We start from the raw sequence: 23897 nt of genomic DNA, 5'->3' as shown, positions 1-23897 counted from the left end.
AGTTCTTCTGTTTAGAGACGGGCATGGAGCATTTGTTCACACGTGAACTTGGTTAAGACGTGCATCACCGCATGTTCTTCGAAAGTATCAACATAAGATAGGACTGAACAGAGCTGTTCTTACACGGGCTACTGCTTCAAATGCATTACAATCCCGAGCCTAAGAACACACACACACACAATGAAGTAATGAAATGACTCCTTGCAGTATATATCTCTGGAAGCAGGGAACGTCGTTTCTCTTTTTACGTCACACATCCTCACTGCCACCTGTTCTTCTTCGAATGCACCTGCGCGTCGTACAGGTTGTAGTTTTCAGTGTCTTATATAAACTTGACTATACAGGCCAGAAAAGTTTCAAGTGGATGGCAGCGTATGTCATAGTTCGTTCCACTCGCCATGACGAATTCCGGCAGAAGTTCTTTTTACACAGTCACATCATAATCACGCTTCCACGACGATGTTGCATGGGCACGAAACAAGTCCATGAGTCTCCTCTAACGGATGTCTTTCTGGTTCACTGCTCTGAACAAGTCAGCAGTTCTTCGTCCTCTCTGAAAACGAAGCGGTGATATCTGATCAAGAAGCGCACTTAGGAGAACGCGCCATGAACGTAGCAAAAGCTTGAAGGATAGCGGCGCTTTCCTCTATGCTTTCATTAGTCAGTTTTACGTAAATCGTATAAGACTGCGTAAGCAGTGGCTCTCTGCGATTGGTGCCGCGCTCTCAGCACCAAAACTTCAGCACTTGAGATCAGTTTCCACAATCAGGATCTAATCGGCGAATAATATAAAATGGTAGAGCTAATTGCGCGTGCTTTTTCAGCGTCTTTATCACGCAAATTATTAGCTTCGAAGGTTACTTTCGCTGAGGGCAATACACTCAGAAAAGAAAAAGAAAGGATTTACGATATATACATATTGGATAACAAACCGTCATTTTGTTCGTGCATTAGCTAAGACGACAAGTTTATACGTTCATGGCTTTAAGAATTCAACATATTATATTATTATTTCACAGCAGGCCCTACTTGTAAACCCAATGAAATTATCATATTATTGCGCTGTATCTTTTTTAGCTACGCATTCATGACTAATTGCTTGCCTTAACCATGTTTGAAATAAGAAGGTTGTTATTTAAGCACAAGCCTAAAAATCATACACTTCTGTAAGCGGCACTGCGATGGCAACTTGCCTTTTTTTCAGCAGCTGCTTGTACACGATGTACACTGCCAGAAGGACAAAGCACACCACTGGGACGACGATCATCAGCGTTATTGTTGTGATACTGAACCATGGAGGGGCTGGCTTAGCTGAAAAAAGATAAGCCAAATGTAGTCAGTTATTTCGATCTTTTTTACAGCGTATTCATACTCACAGAAAGGAAGGCAGCATCTGATGGGCTCACGATTTTACAAATGCTATTCAACACGAACAATGGCACTAACATCACACAAACGCTAAACCTGACAATCGTTAAAACCTGAGGTCCTCTCCTCGGCTTAGCAGCCATAGCTTTCCACACGTAAACCAAGGGCTACGACTTAAAGTCCCAGCCTCATTTCCCACATTTGCAGAAGTGCCTGAAGTCAGAGTTATGTTTGTATTCTTTGAAAAAACAAGCATCTAACTTCCACGCTAAGACACTTCAAATATCAATATAGATGTAAACGTCAAACAATAAAACACCTCCAACTGAAGCACTTATATATTTAATCGTGATGTCGTGCTTACGTCCATACATGGTCTTCACTTCTATCACCGTGGCCGGCCCTTCCTTGGTCTGGTGGACGCCGTGGTTGAAGGCTGACACAGATATCTTGTAGACGCAGTTTGCAGATAAGTTACCGACGGTCAGTGTTGTAGCTTTTGTAATCACGTCGAAGCCCATCGAGCTGTTGGCGAATGTAACCTTATAGCCATCAAGGGGGCCTCTAACTTCTTCAGGACGAGTCCAAGCTAGTCCAACGCTGTATCGAGCCAGGCTGGTGCAGTTAAAATTCCTAGGTGAGTCGGGGGCTGAAAGTGGCGACAATAAGGCATTCTCATGTCAGGTCATCAGGGTTAATTTGCCTTCATCAATAAGGAAAACAGCAGCCGCATATCTGCTGCGTACAGCAGCTTGATATACCAGCATCCATGGTTTGACAGCAATGCACAGCATATTCGTGTGATTGTGATGACTGTAATACATTCCGCTTAGATAGTCACAAAAGAAAACGGCAGAAAAAACAGGTGACGTTCGGATAAGCACACTACAAAAAAGTGAATATACAGGGGTTGTCTTAAAAGTGGGGTACTAAACTGCAATGCACGCACGACAATAAAATATAAGTATGCAAACACTCAGGCATGAAATTAATGTAAAAGCTACTCCAAGCGAGAACTGCCAGTGCGAAACGTATTCATGCTTGTAGGTATAATTGAAGAAATCCATTTCACTTCAATAAAACAATAATGAAATGACTAGGAGACTTTCTAATGTGGCGCGCGCCCTCAATCGGCCACCAATAAAGCAGTACGGGAACCTTAAGCAAAGGAGCTGCGTCGTCTACTTCACTTACGTCCACCCGCGCAAGATGTACCTCGTCTAACTAGAGACAAGCCTTTCTTCTACCGCCGTAACTAACCATAAGCCAACAGGTTGGAAAGGTAAACGCGACTCCAGTTTCAACGAATGTGAGCATGTTTGAACACGGCCGCTGCACCGAGTGCATTCGTTTGGCTGTACCCGTTTTATGCCTGCTGGGTACATGCGGCGAAGCTAACGACCTGATTTTGGTAAACGCATATAAGGCAAATTTACAGTGCCCTACCGAGAATACAGTGGCACGCAATCGGAACACGGGGTAGGTTTTACACTAAGCTTTACTGCGTGTCTCAGCTGTCGGTATATGCACGGTTTCACTGCGACAGCCATCACGTTTGGAGCGATTGGGCACGGAAATAACAGTTCCTCCAGCTGCAATTAGCCATGTGTGTTGTTTAATGTAATATTTCGCGCCAATTACAATACTGAAAATGGTATTTTGGACGGACATCTATGAATGCGTCTTTCAACACATTTTGATAGCTTGCAGGGGAACACCAAACGATTGCATGTTGGTTACACTTGCTAGCAAGCGCGTTCCACGAACGCTCAGCAACCACAATTGCTTGCAGCAGCCATTCGATAAGGTTTACAAGCCTTCATGCGTTTCACAAGCAGACAGCTTCTCAGACACTCTCCGACACAAGGGCAGCCGCTTGTTGGCAAGTGCATCCGAAGCGTCCGTGACAACCAAAAAAGAGAGATACAAAAAAAAGACACCAGCTGCTGTCCTTACGCACATTCGCGCATCGGGACAGTGTGTGTTGAAGGTACGAGACACCCCGTGTGCGTCGAAGCAGGGTGCGAGCTCGGTTGACTCTGGCTGGCTCTCATCGCAATGCGAACGCACGTGGAGCTAAGTTGCCTCCTTCACACAAACCATTCAGAGCACTCGTTTCGTTAGAGCATTTCGATTGCGAGTGGGCTCGCTGCGGCACCCCGCGGCAGCCGCGGAAACTAGGTACGCAACACACGAAATTCAAAAGCGAAACTGACCCTCGAAGTACCCATAAAACCCTTGGCGCCACAGGTGGCGCTGACTTCTGTAAATGCGCCTATGCGAGATTTATTGTGAGACAATGTTAGAATCATTCAAGATTGTGGCCGTCATGAACCCGAGCATTTATAGATCTCTAACTGCCGCATTGAGAAATTCGCTAACTCTGAGCGCGTGCTTGAGTTTATCTTGATGACACCTGACATAAACGTGGCTAGACGGTCATTGAGTTACTTTTGCACGTTCAATCAGCGGTCATCTAAATCAAGAAATGCATGCGCTTCAAGTTCAGGCGTTACCTGAATACGCGTCTAAGCATTATTTATAGACTGCATTAAGTATTCTATTCGAGTTAGGGTCACCTGTGGAACAGTTACCACAACGCCTATGCACAAGTATACATTGCGCAAAGAACTGTTTTCCTCGCAAAATATGGCCACAGGTACTCTTGCCGGTGGGATAGGGAGCACAGGTATAGCACTGAGTGTGTGCCCGATGTTTTTATAGAGGCCAAGCTTAAACTCTCCAGTTGCGGAAGTTCAATTCTAGAATTGCAGAGTGCAGTAAACAGAATAACGGGAACAGCAATGCGCTTAGGTGAAGCTACTGATTAGCTATACCATGGAAGTCGTTCTAGGCGCAAGGTTTCTAGAAAAGCTTTATGCTATGAGCGTTGGCTGGCTTCATTTCCTGCACTGACGTGTCTCGCAATCTCATAACAGGAATTTCAAACAAAATGTTGTTGACTTAAGTACCTTTCTCCTGATTCTTGACTGTATAGGCGCATCGCCTGATTCCTAATGTCCTTATCTGTGAAACACTGTCAGCAAGTATGACCATTTTGTCTCGGCTCACCTTACTTCAATATGTCAGCAATCGTAGGAAGAATTGTGAGTTCATCAAGATGCAAAATCTGCATGAAATTCCACGGTCGAATGCAATGAACATGTGCAAAGAAAATGACTTCTCTTACTTCCCACGTCCGTCTCGAAGGAGACCTTTTTTGGTGGCCCGCATGTATCACTTGCTGTACATGAGGAAACCGATGCCGTATAAGGATGCCACGTCTCCAGGCATTCCAGCCAGACGCTTGTGTTGTTGACTCTAACGTCCACGGCTGTTTCGATCAGCCGAATAACGTAGTGAGTCACGTTGTATCCCAGGTTGATCGACTTCGTCCAGTTTACTAACACCTCGTGTTCGAAAGTGTCACCAACCTCAGGTATCGGTGGGACCGGTCCTGCGGATGGAACAAAAATTTTGCGTGAGTGACGTTCGTGATAAATATCTGCGCCACGCCTCTTTATTGGCGAAGTCCTTCGTGTGTAGTGCATGCATGTAGGACTTCAGATCTGCTTCATTTCGTTTATTTGACCTGTGCTGCCCATATACTGTGACTACTCTCGCTGCTTATCAAGAACGATATGTGGACTTACACTTTTAGGACCCTTACTGCCACCCACATTTCGCATCTCTGGTACCACTTTTTTATTTCCTTGCGTCTGAATTTGCATAACACAAATTTAGACAACAAGCTCTGTACAAGTAACAGCTCCGTCTTTAACACATACGCTGGTGCAATGCGAGTAGAGACACATCATTAAATACAATTTTAATATGCTGTTGACGTTATTTAAACGTCATGGGTGTAAGCTTTATCAGTTAAAGAAAGCCCTGCTGACGGACATTCCGGAGTAACGTATCAGAAATTGACATGGGGGGGGATGCAATTTCAAGGCGATATCGATGTGTACTGACCACGATTTGAATGGCGCTAGCGCTTACGCCTGACAAAATGGTGATTACTGAAGAATGCTAGTAGAGAAGTTTAAGAACTTGACCATGAAAAGCACACTAGCACTATTTTACCGATTAGGTTTACGGCTCACCTTTTCCAAGGCTCTTGAACTGCACACTTGCTGCGGGACCAGCCTGCTTGAGTCCGTAAGGGTTCATGATGTTGTAAGCCTGGACATCAACTTTGTATTCCGTGTACTGCTCGATGGTCTTTTGAACAAGCTGAGTTGCATTCCCTGGTACTTCTGTGATGAGCACTTTTTTCGTCTCAAGGTTACCGGTGGTTACAATGTATCCATCTAGTGGGCCGTTCGGATTATCCGGTCGTTGCCAGCTGTACACGACTTCCCCTGGCACTGTTTGATTCACAGAAAGGTTTTTTACGGCCGAGGGTGCTGTAAAAAAATACCTGAATGTACATGTGCATGCAGTAGGGATTGAAGAAGAAATGCTAGAAGTTATTTTACTGTATTTGGCGCTTTTGTGGCATCTTAGTTTATAAATACGCTCGGGACAGTAAAAAAGACAGGCTCACTTCATTTATCAGTGGCAGTCCTTCAAGGTATGTGTACTTTGATGATAATAGGAAGCATTAGCTCAAGCCCAACTTTGACGCGGTGTATTTAAATACATGTAAAACGCAAAAAGCTATTCTGACATAAGCCCGAACCAACTAGAATGAAATCTTTTGCATTGGAAAGAGAAAATTAAATTCTTGTGACTGTTGAAAGCATAATTTCTGTTTAGCGCCTGAATTGTGTGAAAATTATTTTGAATAATGTAGAAGTTCCCCAAAAAATAGATGCACGAAGTTCATAAATTAATAGCTCTGCATCAAAAACAGCTATCACGGTTCTGTAAACAGCATACATTAGATCATTCAAAGCGGACGAATTCGACATGTCAGTTTATATCTTACGTAAATTCATTACATTGTGTAAAGGGTGCAGCAAAAGCTGTATTTTCATATTACTGAATTTTCGGAGATTTGTTTGTACCACAGGAATTTGGTCCCCTTTAGATGTACTATCAGACGCAATTCACAGAATTGTGGTATCATTTTTTCTTGCTGAGCTAGAGAGTTGTGAACTTGATAGTCTCGTTTTCTGAAAAGTTTCAATTTTTGGCAAGTTTTAATAAAATTTTACAATCACAATGGAAAATTGAAAACCAACAGTCACTAGATCTTAAGCTTTCCTTTAAATGTGGCAAACTCCGTCAAATTTGGTGCTCTGGTTGCCAAGAAAAGATAATTCTCCTTTTACATGTATTTATATAGGAGCACCCGAGCTAAAGCTTCCACTTAAGGGAAACATTTACTTTAACCACTGTTCTTTACTGCTTCTGGTCAGATTTCGTATATACACGCGATGTTATCGAACACTTTCATTTTTTTTAAATTGCCTGCGGCAAATAGCACAGTTCTATTCCATGAGCATGCCCACTCGAAGAAACGGACGCTACTTGCACAATAAAAAATTTAATGCGCAATGAACTCGCAGAGTAGCAAAAGATTCTAAAGGCGATTACTTCCTCGACGCAATACGTGAGCGTTACTTTAAAAAGGCCGAAAGCATCCAGCACGCCGAATACGACGACGTCGCAAACGCGAAACTGGACGCGGAATTTAGCGCAGCAGAAATTCGGATAGTCCTGTACGAACTAAACACCCGATCGGCACCCGGCCCGGACCGGGTTACCAACAAGACTCTCCGTAAATTAGATGACAAGCCAATCTCCCGACTCGCAACCTATATCATCGAAGTGCTGGCGAGGGGGATCCTTTCCCGAGGCGTGGAAACGGGCCCGTGTTAGCATAATTCCTAAACCAGGCAAGCAAGTTACGCTCGAAAACCTTAGACTGATTTCGCTCACGTCTTGTGCCGGAAAAGTCATGGTACAAGCAATTCTGACCCGCGTGACCAAGCTTCTCGAAGACCGCGACCTGTTCCCGTAAACCATGCTAGGATTCCGCCGCGATATCTCCGCACAGGACGCATTGCTTCAGCCAAAACACCTGATCGTAGACGACACTACCAGCTCCACTAAGGCAATTCTTGGCCTAGATATTAAAAAATGCCTTTGACAAGGTAAACACAACGCGATCTTGAAGGCACTAAAAACAGTGGGACTAGGCCAAAGAACGTACAATTAGGTTAGAGATGTCCTTGCGGGCAGACGCGTAGGCGTCGTCATTGGCGACGATCAGGAATACCCGCAAATTGAAACGGGTCCATCCGGCACGCCGCAAGGCTCCATCATTTCACCATTACTCTTTAATTTACTTCAACTTCGTCTACCCGAGAAATTAACAGAAGTAGAAGGATTGCATCACAGTGTCTACGCAGATGACATCACCCTTTGGATTTCCGGGGAAGGATGTGACGGTGACGTCGAGCGAACGTTACAGGCGCGAGTAGATACAGTCCAGGACTAATTGGGAGGAAGGGGCCTCGAGTGCTCGGCTACCATGTCCGAACTCTTGATCTGCAAACCCACAAGCAGAGGGACGCTGTAAGATGCTGCGCGAGGACGAAAGGGAATACTCCAAAATACGCATTATATTGGCAGACGGTACTCCTACACCGCACGCAGAAAAAAATTAGAACCCTAGGTTTACACCTGCAGCCGAATGGCCATAACAGATCGTGCGAAGACTTCGTCGTTCGGTGGACGACACAATCAATCCGACTCTCGCGTCGCATCACGAATAGACGCAATGGTATGTGCGAACACTGCGCCATCCATGTCCTGCAGGCATACGCGTTAAGTCGCATAACGTATATTGCCTCCTACCCGAAATGAATAGGGTCGGAAAAAAACAACGTCGAGGGCATGATACGAAGTGCTTTCAAGACGGCGGTCGGCGTTGCACTCAACGCGAGCACCGACAAGTTTCTAAAGCTCGAACCTCAGAACTCACTTGACGAGTTAATCGAGGCGAACGACCATGCGCAATAGATATGAACGGTTATCCAATTCAAAGACAAATCTACGCATCCTCGAGTCACTCAGCATCACGTACCACACTCAGCAAGGAGAAAATAGGGCGTTTCTGGCCTCGGTCCGCAAACGCCTGATGATCCCGCCGCTTCCCAAGAACATTCACCGGACGCACCACGTCGAGAGACGCAACAAACGAGCAAGCGACCTTCAAAATTTGTTTGGCAACAGCAACGAGGCAGTGTACGTAGACGCCACGCGGCATGGAGAAGGGCGAAGCGCACACGCGATCGCTGTTGTAGACCGCATGGGTAAGTGCTTCGCGAGCGCCACGGTAACCACGGGATACACGGAGGCGGCCGAAGAAGCCTCTACGGCCCTAGCACTGGCCGCCGTGCCGAATGCTGCGATCGGGATCAGCGACTCGCAGGCGGCGATCGGCGGCGTCGCGCGCGGCCGCGTCTGGCGGTAAGCGGCCCGCACATTCCAAATTTCTGACGACGGCGACTCAACATCGCCCTCGCAACCCCGAAATTCTACGGTCTTCCTCCTCTGAACCCCGGCACACACCGATGTCCCGCTCGCGGGCAACAAGGCAGCCCCACGAAGGCTTGAGGTCTCGCGTGCCGAGCCTGCCGCAGATTAAGTCGACGCCGCCTCCGCCCCCGAGAGCAGGACGTCGGATCTGCCGGATCGGGACACTACGACAGAAGTGCAGCAACAACGAGAATCACTATGGGCGTGCGGCGATCACCTGACCACGTTCAGCGACCTCACCCAACACTACAGACTTGAAAGGCGCACATTCCCGCCACCGAACGATAAATTAAACAGGAAAGAGGGCGTAACCTTACGCCTACACCAAACACACACCTACCCTAGCCCGTCCGTCTTACACCATTGTTACCCAGGATTATACCCGGCTGATGCTTGTAAAGCGTGCGAACAGAAAGCAACGCTGCGATACATGCTCTGGGACTGTGTCGGCAACAACGTTCCGCCGTTCGCGAGGTGTCCATACCCGCGGCCGTTACCAGCGTACGGGAAGCCTCGAGCTCGCTTCTTTCCGATGCGGCGTCATCTGCGGGGGCCACTGGGGACATTATTCGCCGGCGTCGCCGCCGCTGGGAAGCACCTCTCAAAATTTCGCATGCTGGAGTTAGAGGACCAGCTCTGGGCCATCCGGCAAGTTGAACATGCCACCCGAGTTCAGGGACTTCGAGCCGTCACCTGAGGCCACGACGACCAACACTGCCGCGCCATTGTCTTTAATAAAGTATACTTTGTTTCTTCTTTACATAGGACTAATTAACAAAATTGCATTAAGTTTTTAACCAGTTGCCTTATGGCACATATTGCAATATAAAAGTTCTAGCAGGTGAAACTGAAAGGAACATCCACTTGAAAATAATTCTGTGGAGGACACCATTTACGAGATATGCGCCATCAAACTTGAGGTACAAAAGCATTGTCGTTCCACTTGCTTTCTTAACGAAAGTTCATTTCATGCATTGAAACACAAAAGCAACTGGTGTGGTTCCGCCTATGTATTTCTCCGCAAAGTTCGGGAATTATTTTCCCCAACTTTGTTTCAAGAATTTGTTTCAATTTGATATCCGTTTGTTATTTAACCGATCATGGATTCCAAATTTTTCTGCATGTAACGTCCGCCTCTTCGAGTAGACCAGCCCATGAACTAAAATTGTGCTATCCACCACAGGCAAACATTCAAAAATTTTGAAAGTGTTCGTTGAAACACCCGGCATATATATATAGCCATATATGACGTCAGCGGTCAGAGTTCTATAGTTTTAGTTCCTTTGACAACCTGGTATACTTCCCCATCGTACAGCACAGAAGCCATATACAGGACTACAACGAAGGGTGGATTACCTGCCATAATTATTAACGCACACGAACCAGGAATTATGCAGTCACTTACAGCCCACTTTAGTGTCCACCGCCTCTTCAGGGTCTGCATGACAGCGTCCGTTGCAGTTATTGACAGTGACTTTGATGCTCGATGAGTTGTTAACTCCTGGCATATTTGTTGCGATAGGTTCTTCTTTCAATACGTCTCCATCCACTTTCTTTCTAGTGAGAATGGGATGCTTTCTGGGAACATTGTTGAATAGTGCCGAGTATTCTGAAATCGAGGAGTCGTTCTTCAAAAACATCTCAACAGACGATTCGTTCAGCTTCCCGGAGCTGAAGGGCAGTGAAGGCCCTGCGAAAAAATAATTGTTTAATCTTTTTTTTTTTTGTGTGTGTGTGTGTGTGTGCATGCGTTTTAGTCACCATTTTCTTAAACGCTCAAGTAAACTAGATCATAAGAAAGGAGCCTCACCGGACGTACAATTTACATCTAGGGCTTTAAGTGAACATTTATGCGTAACGTTGCCCCTAGCAGATTTAGCAATTAGCTATCCACACGAAATGGTAATTAAAGAAACTGCGCTTTTGGCAGTGCACGGCTGCAAGAAGCTTTGTTTGTTCATGTCAATATTTTCTTTGTCTCTAAACAAGTGCATCGTCACTCTGATACTCATATCTTCATGTCTTCCCACTTTGAAACCTGACAGTTGGTACTTATTAGGTGTTTCTTTTTTTCTTTTCGCTTCGTAGGTTCCATGAAGTTAACGGTTGCTGCTGACAAACGATAGGGTGTCTGACAAATGAAAGTGAAGTAGAATACCTGAACTACTTTTGGCGAATCCATATGCTGGCTCTTCCATTATGGCACTCTAAAATGGAGGATAAAAATGAAGGCACCAAATAAGTAAGTATTAGCATGGTCTACGTAAGGCTGATCGTTGTCAAGGTGACGAACACACTACAAGACAGGAGCAAGTATAAAAACAATTACCTGACACATACACAGCTTCTGGCACAAAGCTCCTGGTGGTTCTACCAAGCTGTTCATTGAAAGCACTGTTTTTTTTAGTTTATTTTTGATATCACCAATCCCGGCGTAAAAGCAGACATTTTTTGTTTCTTGGGAGCTTGGTTTTGCGGAGAAAAGCAATACATATTTTGACAGGTTGAGAACGGAGAGTCCACTGGATTTATTCACGAGTAAAAGCAGATTTGCCGGGAGGCAGTAGTGATGCCCCTGTCGGACAGCCGCTTCGGTTCGAGCAGGGGTCAATGACCCCCACGGAGGGGGAAACAAAGTGACGGACGGTCACTACATATTTTTTGCTTGAACTCAAGGAGCCTAGGTGAGTTAAGGAAGCTTGCCATGTGATTACTGCCTATGCAGCTTATCAAAGATAACTAACCAGTAGTGGTATTACTTTTACCAAGCGGTAAAAAGGAAGAAAGAGTAGGACTGTTACGTTTGGAATCTTATGCACTAGAACCATACCTGCCTACTCTTCCGAATTTTTCATAAAATGTGCAAAGTTGAACTCGTTCTACGAGTTTACGAACGTTGCGTTAGGTTCTAGAAAAGTTCTGCTCTCGAACATGTTTCTAAGGTTATTAATAATGTGGTCGCAAAATATTTTAAAAAGCCACGCAATAAAATGAAATTGTGATTGTGCCTGCGCCATAATGTCAGAGAGCAAGTACCTGCATCCAGCATACTAGTTCCTAAAGTTCCTTTAAGAAAAGGGCAACAGCTATAACTCACTAGAAAAGTCACTGCGAACTAAAAGCCATGTTGTGCCTGTCAATATCTCCTATTGTAAGTTCACCGCCGCTTGTGTGATGTATCTAGAATGTGTGTTAGCCTTACTACTTCTTTCCCTTTCCCGAAATGTCGCGTTCATGTGATATTTAGCGATTTTTATGTTCGCCGCTTGGCAATCATGGTTAAAGTGACGCGGTTAAAGACCTTACTTTTACGCTCGGAAATTTAGGCTTGGCATTGTTTGCAGAATATTATTCGCGGAAGCGTCTATAGGTGAAACTCTGTTTTAGGCATTCAACCCCGTTGATCGCATTCTTCAGCTTGTGATTTGCGAAAGAATGCGCATAATGTTGCACATCAACACGACGTAAAACCCACGCGGCGCAAGATTATACGCAGCCGTCCACTGCGTCCTCTCTCACAGACCCCTAAGTAAACGATTTATACTGCTTTTCGGTAAGATACACGTGTCATACTTGTGCCTGGTGTGTGTTGTGTTTGCTTAATTAACTCATTATACGAAAATTTATGTGGTTTGTTATAGATAGCACAATTCTAATCACTGAACTGTATCAGTTGATGAAACGGGCATTGCTTTCACGAAAGAATATAAACGCGTCATAGAATTATTAAAATGTGAACTAATTAAGTTTTTAACTATTTAATATGCGCTACATATAGCAATTTGCGAATCTTAGCTGGTGTGTTGACAAGGCGTATTCACTTGAAACTAATTTCCAGGAAGGCACCACTTTCAAGATATTCATTTCCAAAGCCTACGAGGAAATACATTGGTGATCCACTTACTTTTCTGCTTCAGTGCATGCAACGACATTTTACTAAAACATAATGTGGAACAGCAGTGCATTCTTACCGCAAGTGCCATGGTGCGTATCTCGAGAACGGTGCCATCCGGAAAATAATTTACAAGTTAGGATGCCTTGCAAACTCACTGGCTTCAATCCGAAAATTGCAATATGTGCCGCAAAGTAATTAGCGGAAACATTTAAGAAGTGAAAATGTGTAGCTATTTAAATTTCACGTAGAAGCAATATCCACCTTTATTAGTAATCATGTTCAAGGATAATTGTACGTTCTACAGCAGGCAGTGTTTTCTAAATTCTGTACAGTACAAAAATGGTCTATGACTTTAAGTTAGAGTGTTGCAAAATCCTTTGAAAGAACTACTCATCAGGGGACACATTCATGCTGTATTTAAAAGCAATGCCAGCTTATTGTAAAGGGAAGTCTGTCTTCTCATGATTGATTTGTAAAAAGGCTCGGTGATTAGCTCAGATAACACGATGGACGTCACTATTGCCTGCAGTAGTGATCTTGATAAAGAAAAGCTATTCCTTATTCAGTGCTGACGGATACTCGTAGCAACATGCCAGCAGGTCGAACCTCTCACCAAAGACTTCTTCCTCTTCAGTAGTTTGTGTTCAGCAGTATTGAGAGTAGTAAACTGAAAAGGCAAGCGCTTAATCGACTAGCAAAGTGTTCAATAGATTGAAGACTTTGCTTGTCAATTAAACGCTTGCCTTTTCAGTTTACTGAGTGGAAACTATGTCCTGGTTCAACCACTCCGGTAAACAAAAAATTTCGGCAGAACGCTGGTTTTCTTCCGTACCACAGCTGTACCGAACTATCAGAAATCAAGTCGCGCACACAAATGCCTACACCGTCACTAAAAACCAAGCACTTCCTTTTGAACGTAAAATACCATCAACCAATCAATTACTCGCTCACTAAGTAAATCGATCAGCCAATCATTGTAATGGAGAGCAAACACTCCATACTGACGGCATACTAGAGCACGTCAAAATTACACCAGCTTGCAAAGAAAAATTTATTCGGCTAGGGCGCTCGACCACGGTAACTTCTGTTAACTCCGTTGAGACACGGACCGAAAAACTCAACAATTGCCAACTCGTCAAAGGCCACGGAATTGACGTGGTCTCTAAGGAATACTAGTGATAACCATTTTCACCGCATTGTTTTCTCTACATCGCTCCTACTGGCGCCAACAGATAAACGGTCACTTTGCAACAGGCAGAGACTGCAAGCTACAGAGATCTGCGGTGAAATCTCAAAAACAATGAGATAACTGTGCTTTCAGCTCCGTTTGCCATGTATCTGCGAGAGTGGAGAAGCTCGTCCTATTGTTTTCCGCTCAGGCGTAGCCCTTGTTTGTACTAAAAGCCCTCTTCTATTGAGCAGACGTTTGCGGAGCATCAAAAACAGCGCCCCTGGGTGCTAGGAGTTTCTTCTGATGATTAGGCGTATCAAAAAAATTCCTAGGTCTACAAGAACACATTATCAATTTCAGGTTGATTTAATATCCGCACAGGCAAAAGTGACGCATTATTTGAGAATGCAGTAGGAGGTCTCAGTGTCAGAGTGGAATGGGCGTCTACTGCAAATAGTAACAATCATAAATTGCAAGCACCCAGCATTTAATCTGATTCTATTTTGTGTTCCTCTCTATACCTGAATTCAAGTGCCCTTCCGTGACCTGAGTTCTTTGTTTTATGGCTTTAGTGTACATATTTCAACTGTATTTACTTTCGCATGTCTTTCATGTGACATTTGTTGCGAGCTCCAAAATCAAGAAGGGGACCGACAGATGGAGTAGCACACTCTGGTGTAGAAGTCGAATAAGCATGGATAAATTGCTTCAAAAAGTTTGGCCTACGTTTCGATACGTGGACCTATGTTTGCCTTTACAAAGAGAACCTTGCGACATCATAAACTAGCGTGAAAAATACATTGGATGACAGCAAGAAGCACACAAGGGAAAACTCTAGTGTCTTTGTCTAATTACACAAAGATAGATCCAGCTATCGAAACGTAGACCAGCCTGTCTGAGGCACTTTATTGCTGTTTATGTTTTTCTATACCACAGTCTGTTGAGAGCTCTCTTTGGTCGTTTTATGAGAACAGGCTTTGTTATCCAATGTGTTCTGTGATACGTTGTCAGCAATCTTCTTTATTTATTTGTAGCAACATTAAATGCTTTAACGCTCCTTGCTCCCTCCGATATTCTTCAGTAACATATATCTTTTAATCCCAACTCTTACAATTTGCAACAAGGTCGCGAGTTACATTTCTGATATCTAGAGACCACATATTGTGTTTTGACAACTCGCTAGGGAAAGCATTACGTATTGTTATATGCAGAACTACTAATAAAATATTTGCGGCTGCATTGATTGGATAAAAATAATAAAAAACCCCGGGAATTCTCTGTAGCGTTGCCAAGCTTTGAAAATAATCTTTGTACTCGTAATAAACGCATAAAAAATCTAGGGCTTCATTGCCGTTGTAGCTTTCTTGACGTTTGTATGGCACCTCCTGAATGCATCAGTGTGCTTGCAGTGATCTAGTCGGGAGTTAACGAAGTAAACACTTCCGTTAGTTGATGTGACGTAATCGCAATCATCGCTGTGTTCAACGTCGTGGGAAAAACGTAAGAATTGCACCACTAATTACATCATGGTGCTGTGACCTGACTCAGCAAAATTTGAAGGATGCTTAACGTTCGCCATTAAGAGTGACATTCAATACCATTCAAAGATCCCAGAGTGCTTCTCAGGCTTCCCGGCAACTGCAGCTTACGTAAACGTAATGTTTACCGTAAAACGCTGTCGGCGGGTGCTATGTGCGAAGGCGAGCTTTGTAACTCTTTTCTTTTTTGGTGGTGTGCAAGGAACTGAGGGGGCCGCACCTCTCCTACTAATACAAACCTCAAAGGGCACCTGGAAAACGCTGTCGCATTAAAAGGGGTTTGTGTTTGAATTTCCGCCTAACAGAATTATGTTTTCTCGTATATTGAAATTACAGTCCAACGCTACCATGTCTGTAGGTTGTGTGTAAGTGATACTTCACGATTCTTCTACGTATTTTACCTTGAAAAATTCAATTGGTTCAGCAATTTTCTTGTACCATATGGAGGGCCTGCGTGGTTGGGTATGCGCTGTTTAAAATCCTTTTTGGCGCCAGACGTGGGACGCTGGACGCCGACGATGGTTTTCTGCAATACGGGACCCTTAATGCTATCGCATTGAGACTGACAGCCGTCATGTTGCTCACAGTATGGCTGAACAATAACAATTTTGCTAACCGTATATGTCCTTGTGAAAACCATGTTCAGTTCTCATTGGACAGCTTTGATCATCCTTCATTTCGCACTCCGCCCAACTTGGCACGTTCGATTTTACATGTGCTTGAAAAGAACTTATTCAAGCCCTCAAATCAAAGTCGTGGCTTAACCTTCGTTGACACCAGCACATTAAAGCGTTCCTATGTGATATAATATAACGAATGCAACAGTGAAAGTAAAGCTTCACAATTGTAGCTCCCACGTCACATGACAATTTCTGAGTTCTGCCCTAGCGCAGCCTGTAGCATGACACGTATAAACTCAGATAATTAACTTGCAGCATCCCAGGGATCCGCAACACAGACTTTTTAAATAGCTGCGTCCCTTCGCTAAGTCGATTTTCTTGATATTTTCTCGGCAACAACTCTACGCTACATATATGGTGTTGTCGCACATTTGTGCCATGGCAAGGCGACATTTGCATTTATTCATTGGCCCAGCTCATGTTGGCTTTGACGCGTGCACCTCATTCTTCATGGGGAAAGCCTTAACGAGTAGCACCCACTTTGGTCCCGCATATTGCTCCGCGGTTCAGTGACTCATTTATCTCAAACATCATTTCTCTAGTCGCCCCCTTTTTACGGAGCACGTGAAGCGATATTATATCACTGGCTTTGCGGCATTTATTCTCGCCTGCCTTCACAAATACGCGGCATATAGTATCACATTACGCGAACTTGCTCGCTGTCCCATTGTCGTAGTTGGGGCGTGCTCTGAAGTTCAACAGTTTGTGCGAAACAAATGGTGGTGAGTTGCGCTCCATAACGCATCTCGGTCACGTGGGGACGTTCAAACAGATCGACTGTCAATTAGAGTACCGTGTGCACACTCTTCCGTATGCGTTCAAGGAAGGTCAATTTTCTTTACCTCAGTGTACTTATAACGCTGTGGCGTTTCAATCCTGGAACGTACATTTTAGGTACCTGTAGGTACCTAAACAACAAAGACAAAGAAACACCACGAGTGATACGTAGAACACCTACCGGTGTCAAGAGTCCGCGATTCTCTTCCAGCGAGCAAACATCAGCGAGAGGGACTAGCAACAGCGCCGCAGTCACAATCATCCGTCGGCAATCCATTTCGAGGCCCACTGCGGTCGCTTCTGCCGATAGCCGGTTGTTGTTCTGAGGCGATGTCAACGGCGCAGCCTGGAGATGAGGCCAGCGAGGGGAGGTGCTGCTCTACGGACGAGCATCCGTTTGCTATGAACCCGCTAGCACCAACTCGAAGCGTGCAGCCAGTGGTTCCAACGACGGCGTTTGAACCCCAACGGATGATGATGAGACAGGCGGCTGCAGTCCCGAAGCCCGCGAATCGTTCGAGTGCTTTTCGAAGGCACCGACCTGCGCTCTCGAACGCCTCCTCGCTGCCGGGCGGTGCGTCTGGTCTGTCTGTCCGTGCAGCGACAATCGCGGTCGCAGGGGATTCCCTGCACGTTGTTGTGCGGCTGAGGGTAGATACGGAAGTCTCTCCACGTATACGGATCGTTGGTTCGCTCGCCGAAGCTCTGTGAGGAGGAGGGGGGGGGGGGCGTCTTTAGACACCTCGGTCGCGTGCGCTTATGTCAGCTCGCATCGCTCTATTAAAAACGGGGCGTCGTTTATCACTGCCATTGATGCCTCAACGAGCAATGCCGTGCTCGAGGTGGTAAAGATGTAGCATGAAATAGTTGTATGCTAAGCGTTCAAAAGTAAGGTTGTGGAAATGGTGGCGGACGCGCCGTGCTTGCTTGGTGGCGTTGCGCTCATAAGAACGTGGTAGCTGGATAAAATCCCGGTCGCAGCGGCCGTATTCGGATGGGTGAAAATGCGAGAACACCAGTGTACCGTGCATATAGGTTTCACGTTAGAAAGCTCCAAGTGGACAAAATTAATCCGGGGCCCTCCCACTACGCCGTTCTAGAAATTCAGATCGTGGTTTCGGCATGGAGCTCCAGAACATAATTGTACATACATACATACATACATACATACATACATACATACATACATACATACATACATACATACATACATACATACATACATACATACATACATACATACATACATACATACATACATACATACATACATACATACATACATACATACATACATACATACATACATACATACATACATACATACATACATACATACATACATACATACATACATACATACATACATACATACATACATACATACATACATACATACATACATACATACATACATACATACATACATACATACATACATACATACATACATACATACATACATACATACATACATACCATTCACGGCGATTCATCAATTATCACATCATTCGAGCAGCCTTCTATTACCGCGGACACGCCCACGCAGCTGCATAACACTGTCTTGTGCGGAACACCTGTACATTCCAAACTGACAATTGCGTTTGAAGGCTTCACTGGAAGAGGTGGCACGTGCTTCCACTTTATCAGAGAGAGCACGTCTTCTCTGTCGTCACGGTGTGTACATTTATCACTTTCTCTGGCGGCGCGGCCAATCGTGACCGTTTTATCGATGGGCTTAGTCTACAGTCATCTGATGCGATCGGGAAATTCCCACGATGAACCCGCAATCACGGGCGTCGGCTCCACAGTGTGACGGAATGTCGCCGTCATTTATTTCCCGCAAATTACGACGGCAGCCTCCTGGCAGACAGGCGCCTACAAATAGCGCGGGGTATCAGTACACGCCCAGACGCATTGCATAACGGTCTCATTGCGACACGTCCAACACTTGCCAGGCCTTCTGCACGGCGACTGTGCTTACGCAAGCGTTGCATGTACGACTTATAGCGGATAGTCGTAAGGCGTAGAAAAATAAATTCTTACATATTGTGCTCGTTGGAATTCTCGTCCGCGTTTTCGTTTTATTTTGTGTTTTTTTCATATATTCCTTTTTGCTGCATGATTTAATCGAAGGAGGAAACTCCGCCGGCCGTCCGCATTCATTTATATGCAGGGCGCACGGTCGCACAACCTGAAACGAGCGTGCCTCTTAGCTGTGGCTTCGCGTCCACAACGAGAATACAGTAAGAAGACTATTTTGGTGCCCAGATACGTTTTCTGCGACTAGCTATCAAAGGTGGCACCCGGCGTTTCAAACATAACACAGTGTGACTACCCATATAACTGTGATTTTCTATGTAAAAGTCAGCTTGAACAACACTTCATTTGAACACCTCCTAGTTGACATTGTAACGTTGTTTGGTCTGAGAATTGGTAGATGAGGTAAGAGTATGACGTTTGCTCAGCATTCTTCTATTTCTAATGCACTGGAGTTTCACCTGAAAGTATGAAAAAGGTAACGAATAAAACGCTGTTCTGGGAATCTCACAAACGGAGACGTGACATAAAAAAACCTATTTCATACAAGAAAGTTTCATGTCTACAGCATTCGCAATATAAATTGAATGCCTATAGCTTTAACGACACACTGAACTTGCTGGTTCTTTAGGTTACCCTTATTCCGGACGTTCATTCAATTTCTACTTAAATGGTTTTTCAAGTAATGCCACCGCACGTAGGTAGAGGTTGCTATTGGGCCATAATTTTAATTGGGAGCGATCATATCAATTGAACAGAGCCAAACAAAAGTACGTTTCGGACAGTATTGGTTATGAACTTGTTCCTCATCAAGCATGAAAGAATCCTTATTTTTGGAATTCAATTCATTCGGAAAAGGACAGCATGTGCATTGCACAGTCCTAAATGGACACGCGTACATTTCGACGAAGAATGTTCTCTGCCGTCCCACACCATTTCAGGCAAAACACCCAACAGCAGCGAACGACAAGTAGACGGGGAACCGAAGAGCTCATTTTTGCTTTTGTAAGTTCTTTAAGTTTAAGTTTAAGCTCATTTTTAAGTTGTAGAAGTGTGAAGCCTAGTTATAAGCCACAGAAAAAACCTCCATCTAAGAAGATTGTGGAATGCCTGAAACAAGAAGGTCTTGCCATTGATGAAGCAGACAAAGAGGGCGGTTTTGTGTTAATGCATGAAGATATGTTCGATGCGAAAGCGCATGAGGCAATACCGAAAAAATTTAAACCATCGCAAGCCCTGCCTAAAAGCAAAAGTCCTTGGCCCTCCGTTTGCGAAAGGTAGTTAACAAGTCAGATAAGGATAGCCTGGAAGCCTTAACGAGTAAGACACATCAGCCTTAGTGCCCGCTTACAGTGACAGTATCCGAGAGAGGTACTTGGCAAGACGAGGTTAGCGATAATCTTCAGCGCATCCTCAGCAAGCTCGACGTACAGGACCCATTATTGGTGCGCAGTTCGACAGATCTGGTAAAACATTTGGCGGAAGGCAAGTTTGCTACCGCAAGAACTGCCTTTTAACTTACGTTACTCACGCCTCACCTCTTTTTTGCATAATAAATCCTTACCAACTAGCTTCTAAGTTCTTTGTTCAAGTTCAAGATCTGTTCTATTCCGTACCCCGGCATGGCCTGTTCTAACGCATTTCGTTAAACTATCGAAGCGTTGGGTGAAGTGGACGTGTAAAACAATGCTGGCATGAGTTCTAATCCATTCTTAGAAAATTTACATTTCTACTTACAGTCCGCTAGCGCTTGTTTTAACGGTTCTCATTATCCTCAAAAGGCGGTAGTAGCATCGACTACTCTGTAGCTCCAGTTTTGTGCGACATTAATCTTTCATACACTGACCAGCGCATCTTTGCCGAAATCGGCAATTGTAATGTAGTTAGGAGTTGTGGATATGTGGTTCACAACCTTGTGTTTTTAAAGCTGAGACAAGCCTTGACATTCCTGTGGCCGGGTTAACTAAAAAATTGTATGACTGGGTCTCGCGGACTTGATTTACCCTGGAGATTGCCACACGATAACTCAATTCAGTCTCTGGACGAGAAACTTAGTCTCACGAAGGCCCACCTGTGCTGGATGTATAACCGAAGGACTAAAGAAAGCCGTCTACCCTATTACAGCGCACATTCTAAACTGATCAAGATGGGAATAGATAACCCATGCCTCAATTTGGCATCATTGAGGTCATGCGAGCACAATCTTTTTACAGGTTTTAGTATTAAGATTAGCCAATTGGAAGACCTTTGTTATTACGGCTGTATGCGAAGGCCTTCTGCAGAAGATAAAACGCGGGGAAAAAGTGCGGAAGTCAAAAGAAAGAAATGAACACGCAAGCAATTTTGTACATACTTAAGCTGTCACACAATTTAAGGAAGGTCGCAGCCAGATACGATGGGCGCTTTGTGTTTTCAGTTTCATGCAAACTGGCCAAGCTTTGTCCGTTGACGGCGAGTAAGCTGCCGGCTACAGCTCCAAAAAGGACGTCACATGCTACATCCATTGTGTTAGCAATGTTTCCATGAATACTTTGTTTAGCGCAAAACGACAAACACAAGAAAGATGACAGGACAAGGCGCTTGTGTTTGTCGTTTTGCGCTAAAAAAGTATTCATGGATTCGCACCAACTAGCCCGCCAACGCATTGTGCTGAGTTAGCGATGTTCTTTACAATATACTCCTAATGTGTGGCAGTGTGTATTTTGGACAAATAGGACGATGCTTCAACGATCGAGTGAGATAGCTCCTGCTGGCGGTCAACAGCAGCATGGGCGGGCATTTGGCAGTCTACTGCAAGCGCTGCTGTTGTGTGCCGCTCCTGGGCAAAGCGACCTTTCTAAGGAAAGCAAAAACCTCACTGAAAGGGAGATAATCGAGGCTTTCTTCATAAAAAGGGCAGGAGATCAGTGCGTTAGCACTCCGTCACTAGCATTAAGTGACAAAGTAATGTCATTCATAAATGATAGCCTGTAATCGCCGCTAACATTAGAACGTGTCGCGGCCTCATTTCGTTGGATACTCGGATTACGCCTACAATGCGTGCTCATATGTACCTGTCATGACAATTAAGTACGGGTCACTGGCGTGCGTTAAGTGTTAGCTCCTATCGCCCTGCTAGTTTATCCCGACTGCGATTACTCTGCACTTAGGTCTGATGTATAAAATTGTGGGGTTTCTTGTGAACAAACAGTTGGAAGTTAGCGCCCGTATATGTCGTCTGTGTTTCACTTCGTACTCGTCTGCTTAGTTCCGTAACAGCTGTTTTTAACCCAAGAGTGACAGCGCATCCAACCACGATGTCCCATTGTTCGTGTGCACCTTTGCACATTTTATCGCAATAAGTGTTCATAAGACTCGCCTTATCCACCTAATGTAATGGGTGCACACTTGTTGCTGGTGATCAGTCTGCGTTATGCACACATATTCACATTAAGTGTACTTAAGTCCACAGTTAATGTTGTAGGTGTACACTTAGTGTGTGTGAATAATGGGTATTACGTACACTTAATCCCACAAACTGTGCATAGGTCTGCGCTAATTTTGATAAGTTCGGAATTGATGCATTTGAATAATGTGCATTAGGAACGCTAAATTAGATTATACAATAATAGGCTCATATCTGGTGTGATAAGTACACACATAATTCATGTGAATATGATATTCATGTGAATATGTGCACAGTTACTCACATTAGGTGTGCATGAGTCTTCACTAATTATGATGGGTGCACAATTGAGTCGTGATGATAATGTGCGTTATACAGACCTAATAACATGAGTGCATAGGTTCAGACCACGTGTTATATGTACACACTTTATGCAAGCGATTATTGAGAATTACTAACTCTTAACCGCATTAGGCATGCATAATACGTGATCATTAGGCACACTTGTCCAGTAATTGGAACCTCTTTCCATTTCCAAGGGCCATACTAAATATAAAAGAGCAGAGAGCTGGGCAAGCTAGATAAAAATTAATTGTAAAGGCGTGCCATCAAACAGGCACAGAGCACCTTGACACCAGAAGCGCTTAACTGAAACAAGGTTATTCCAACGAGGAACGAATACAGAAGAAACGAATGAAGCCGAATACGGGAGGCAAACAAAAAACAACTGGAAAAAAATTGACACTTGTCTCCTACCACCAAGAAACGAGATTTCGAATTGGAAAAGCGATATTGATGGACAACTCGCACGTATATCGCAGTTCTTGTTGATAAAAAGCGCTTCAGCACTCTTCCTGCTTCTCTTGTAATTGTCAGTATGTAGAAAGGATGAGCCCTCAAATGACGTAACGCTTTTGCATTTTGCACAAAGTGCTGTCAAAACCAATCCTGGTGCGGCCTTACACAAGAAGCGCGAAGTCTACCCTGCACACCTTGTTTCAATACAGAGGAATGCATTAAACCACATTGCGTTGAGAATTCGCGTTGCAATTGGTATGCTTCACCCCGCAATCCTTTTCCAAACCACCAAGTTTCCTTATTGTTTTCTTGGAAGTTATGAAACATAGCCACTGCAATTGGATGGTTACTTGCGAATAACAAATCTAACTTAACATTAAATTTCTTGCCGATAGTTTTAATCATATGCGAAAAGGCTTGCAAATACGGAACGGTCAAGAATTTTTGCCGCTTTTCTTTCGTCTCCTAGGAAGAGCCCATACATTTTAGTGGCTTGTAAACCTTCCAAGGCTCACAAAAGAAAAACCAGCATGTGTATGGGAAAGCCATGCTGCATACAATGTAGAAGTCTGTCTCGAAGAAAACATTTGCCATTGCATTATCGCACGACCTCATAACTGCTGACTGCGAAAGGGGGGCAGCTATACCAGACTTTACTACGTTTTAATGAATGGCGGCAAACATTTTCGTCCGCACTATATTGCAAATAGCTGGCTTTCCCATAGACGTGCTGGCTTATGCGGCTCAAGGG

The 23897-nt window shown here is 44.4% G+C and overlaps 1 protein-coding gene across 1 annotated transcript; it reads right to left on the bottom strand.

Annotated features, from left to right (window-relative positions):
- Positions 1–1147: 1147 nt before the first annotated feature.
- LOC139050297 (tyrosine-protein phosphatase Lar-like) lies at positions 1148–18515 on the bottom strand. Its single transcript, XM_070526528.1, has 8 exons — positions 18403–18515; positions 17105–17628; positions 11021–11069; positions 10268–10471; positions 5475–5777; positions 4559–4825; positions 1733–2017; positions 1148–1311 (listed from the first exon to the last, which is right to left on the bottom strand). The coding sequence occupies exons 2-8, from the start codon at positions 17198–17200 to the stop codon at positions 1148–1150; spliced, it is 1368 nt and encodes a 455-aa protein (XP_070382629.1). The 5' UTR covers positions 17201–17628; positions 18403–18515.
- Positions 18516–23897: the final 5382 nt, after the last annotated feature.

The sequence above is a fragment of the Dermacentor albipictus genome, chromosome 10 (assembly GCF_038994185.2).
Source record: "Dermacentor albipictus isolate Rhodes 1998 colony chromosome 10, USDA_Dalb.pri_finalv2, whole genome shotgun sequence".
Taxonomy (NCBI): Eukaryota; Metazoa; Arthropoda; class Arachnida; order Ixodida; family Ixodidae; genus Dermacentor; species Dermacentor albipictus.
Note: the sequence above shows the minus strand (reverse complement) of the source record. Positions and strands in the feature narration are given on the sequence as shown.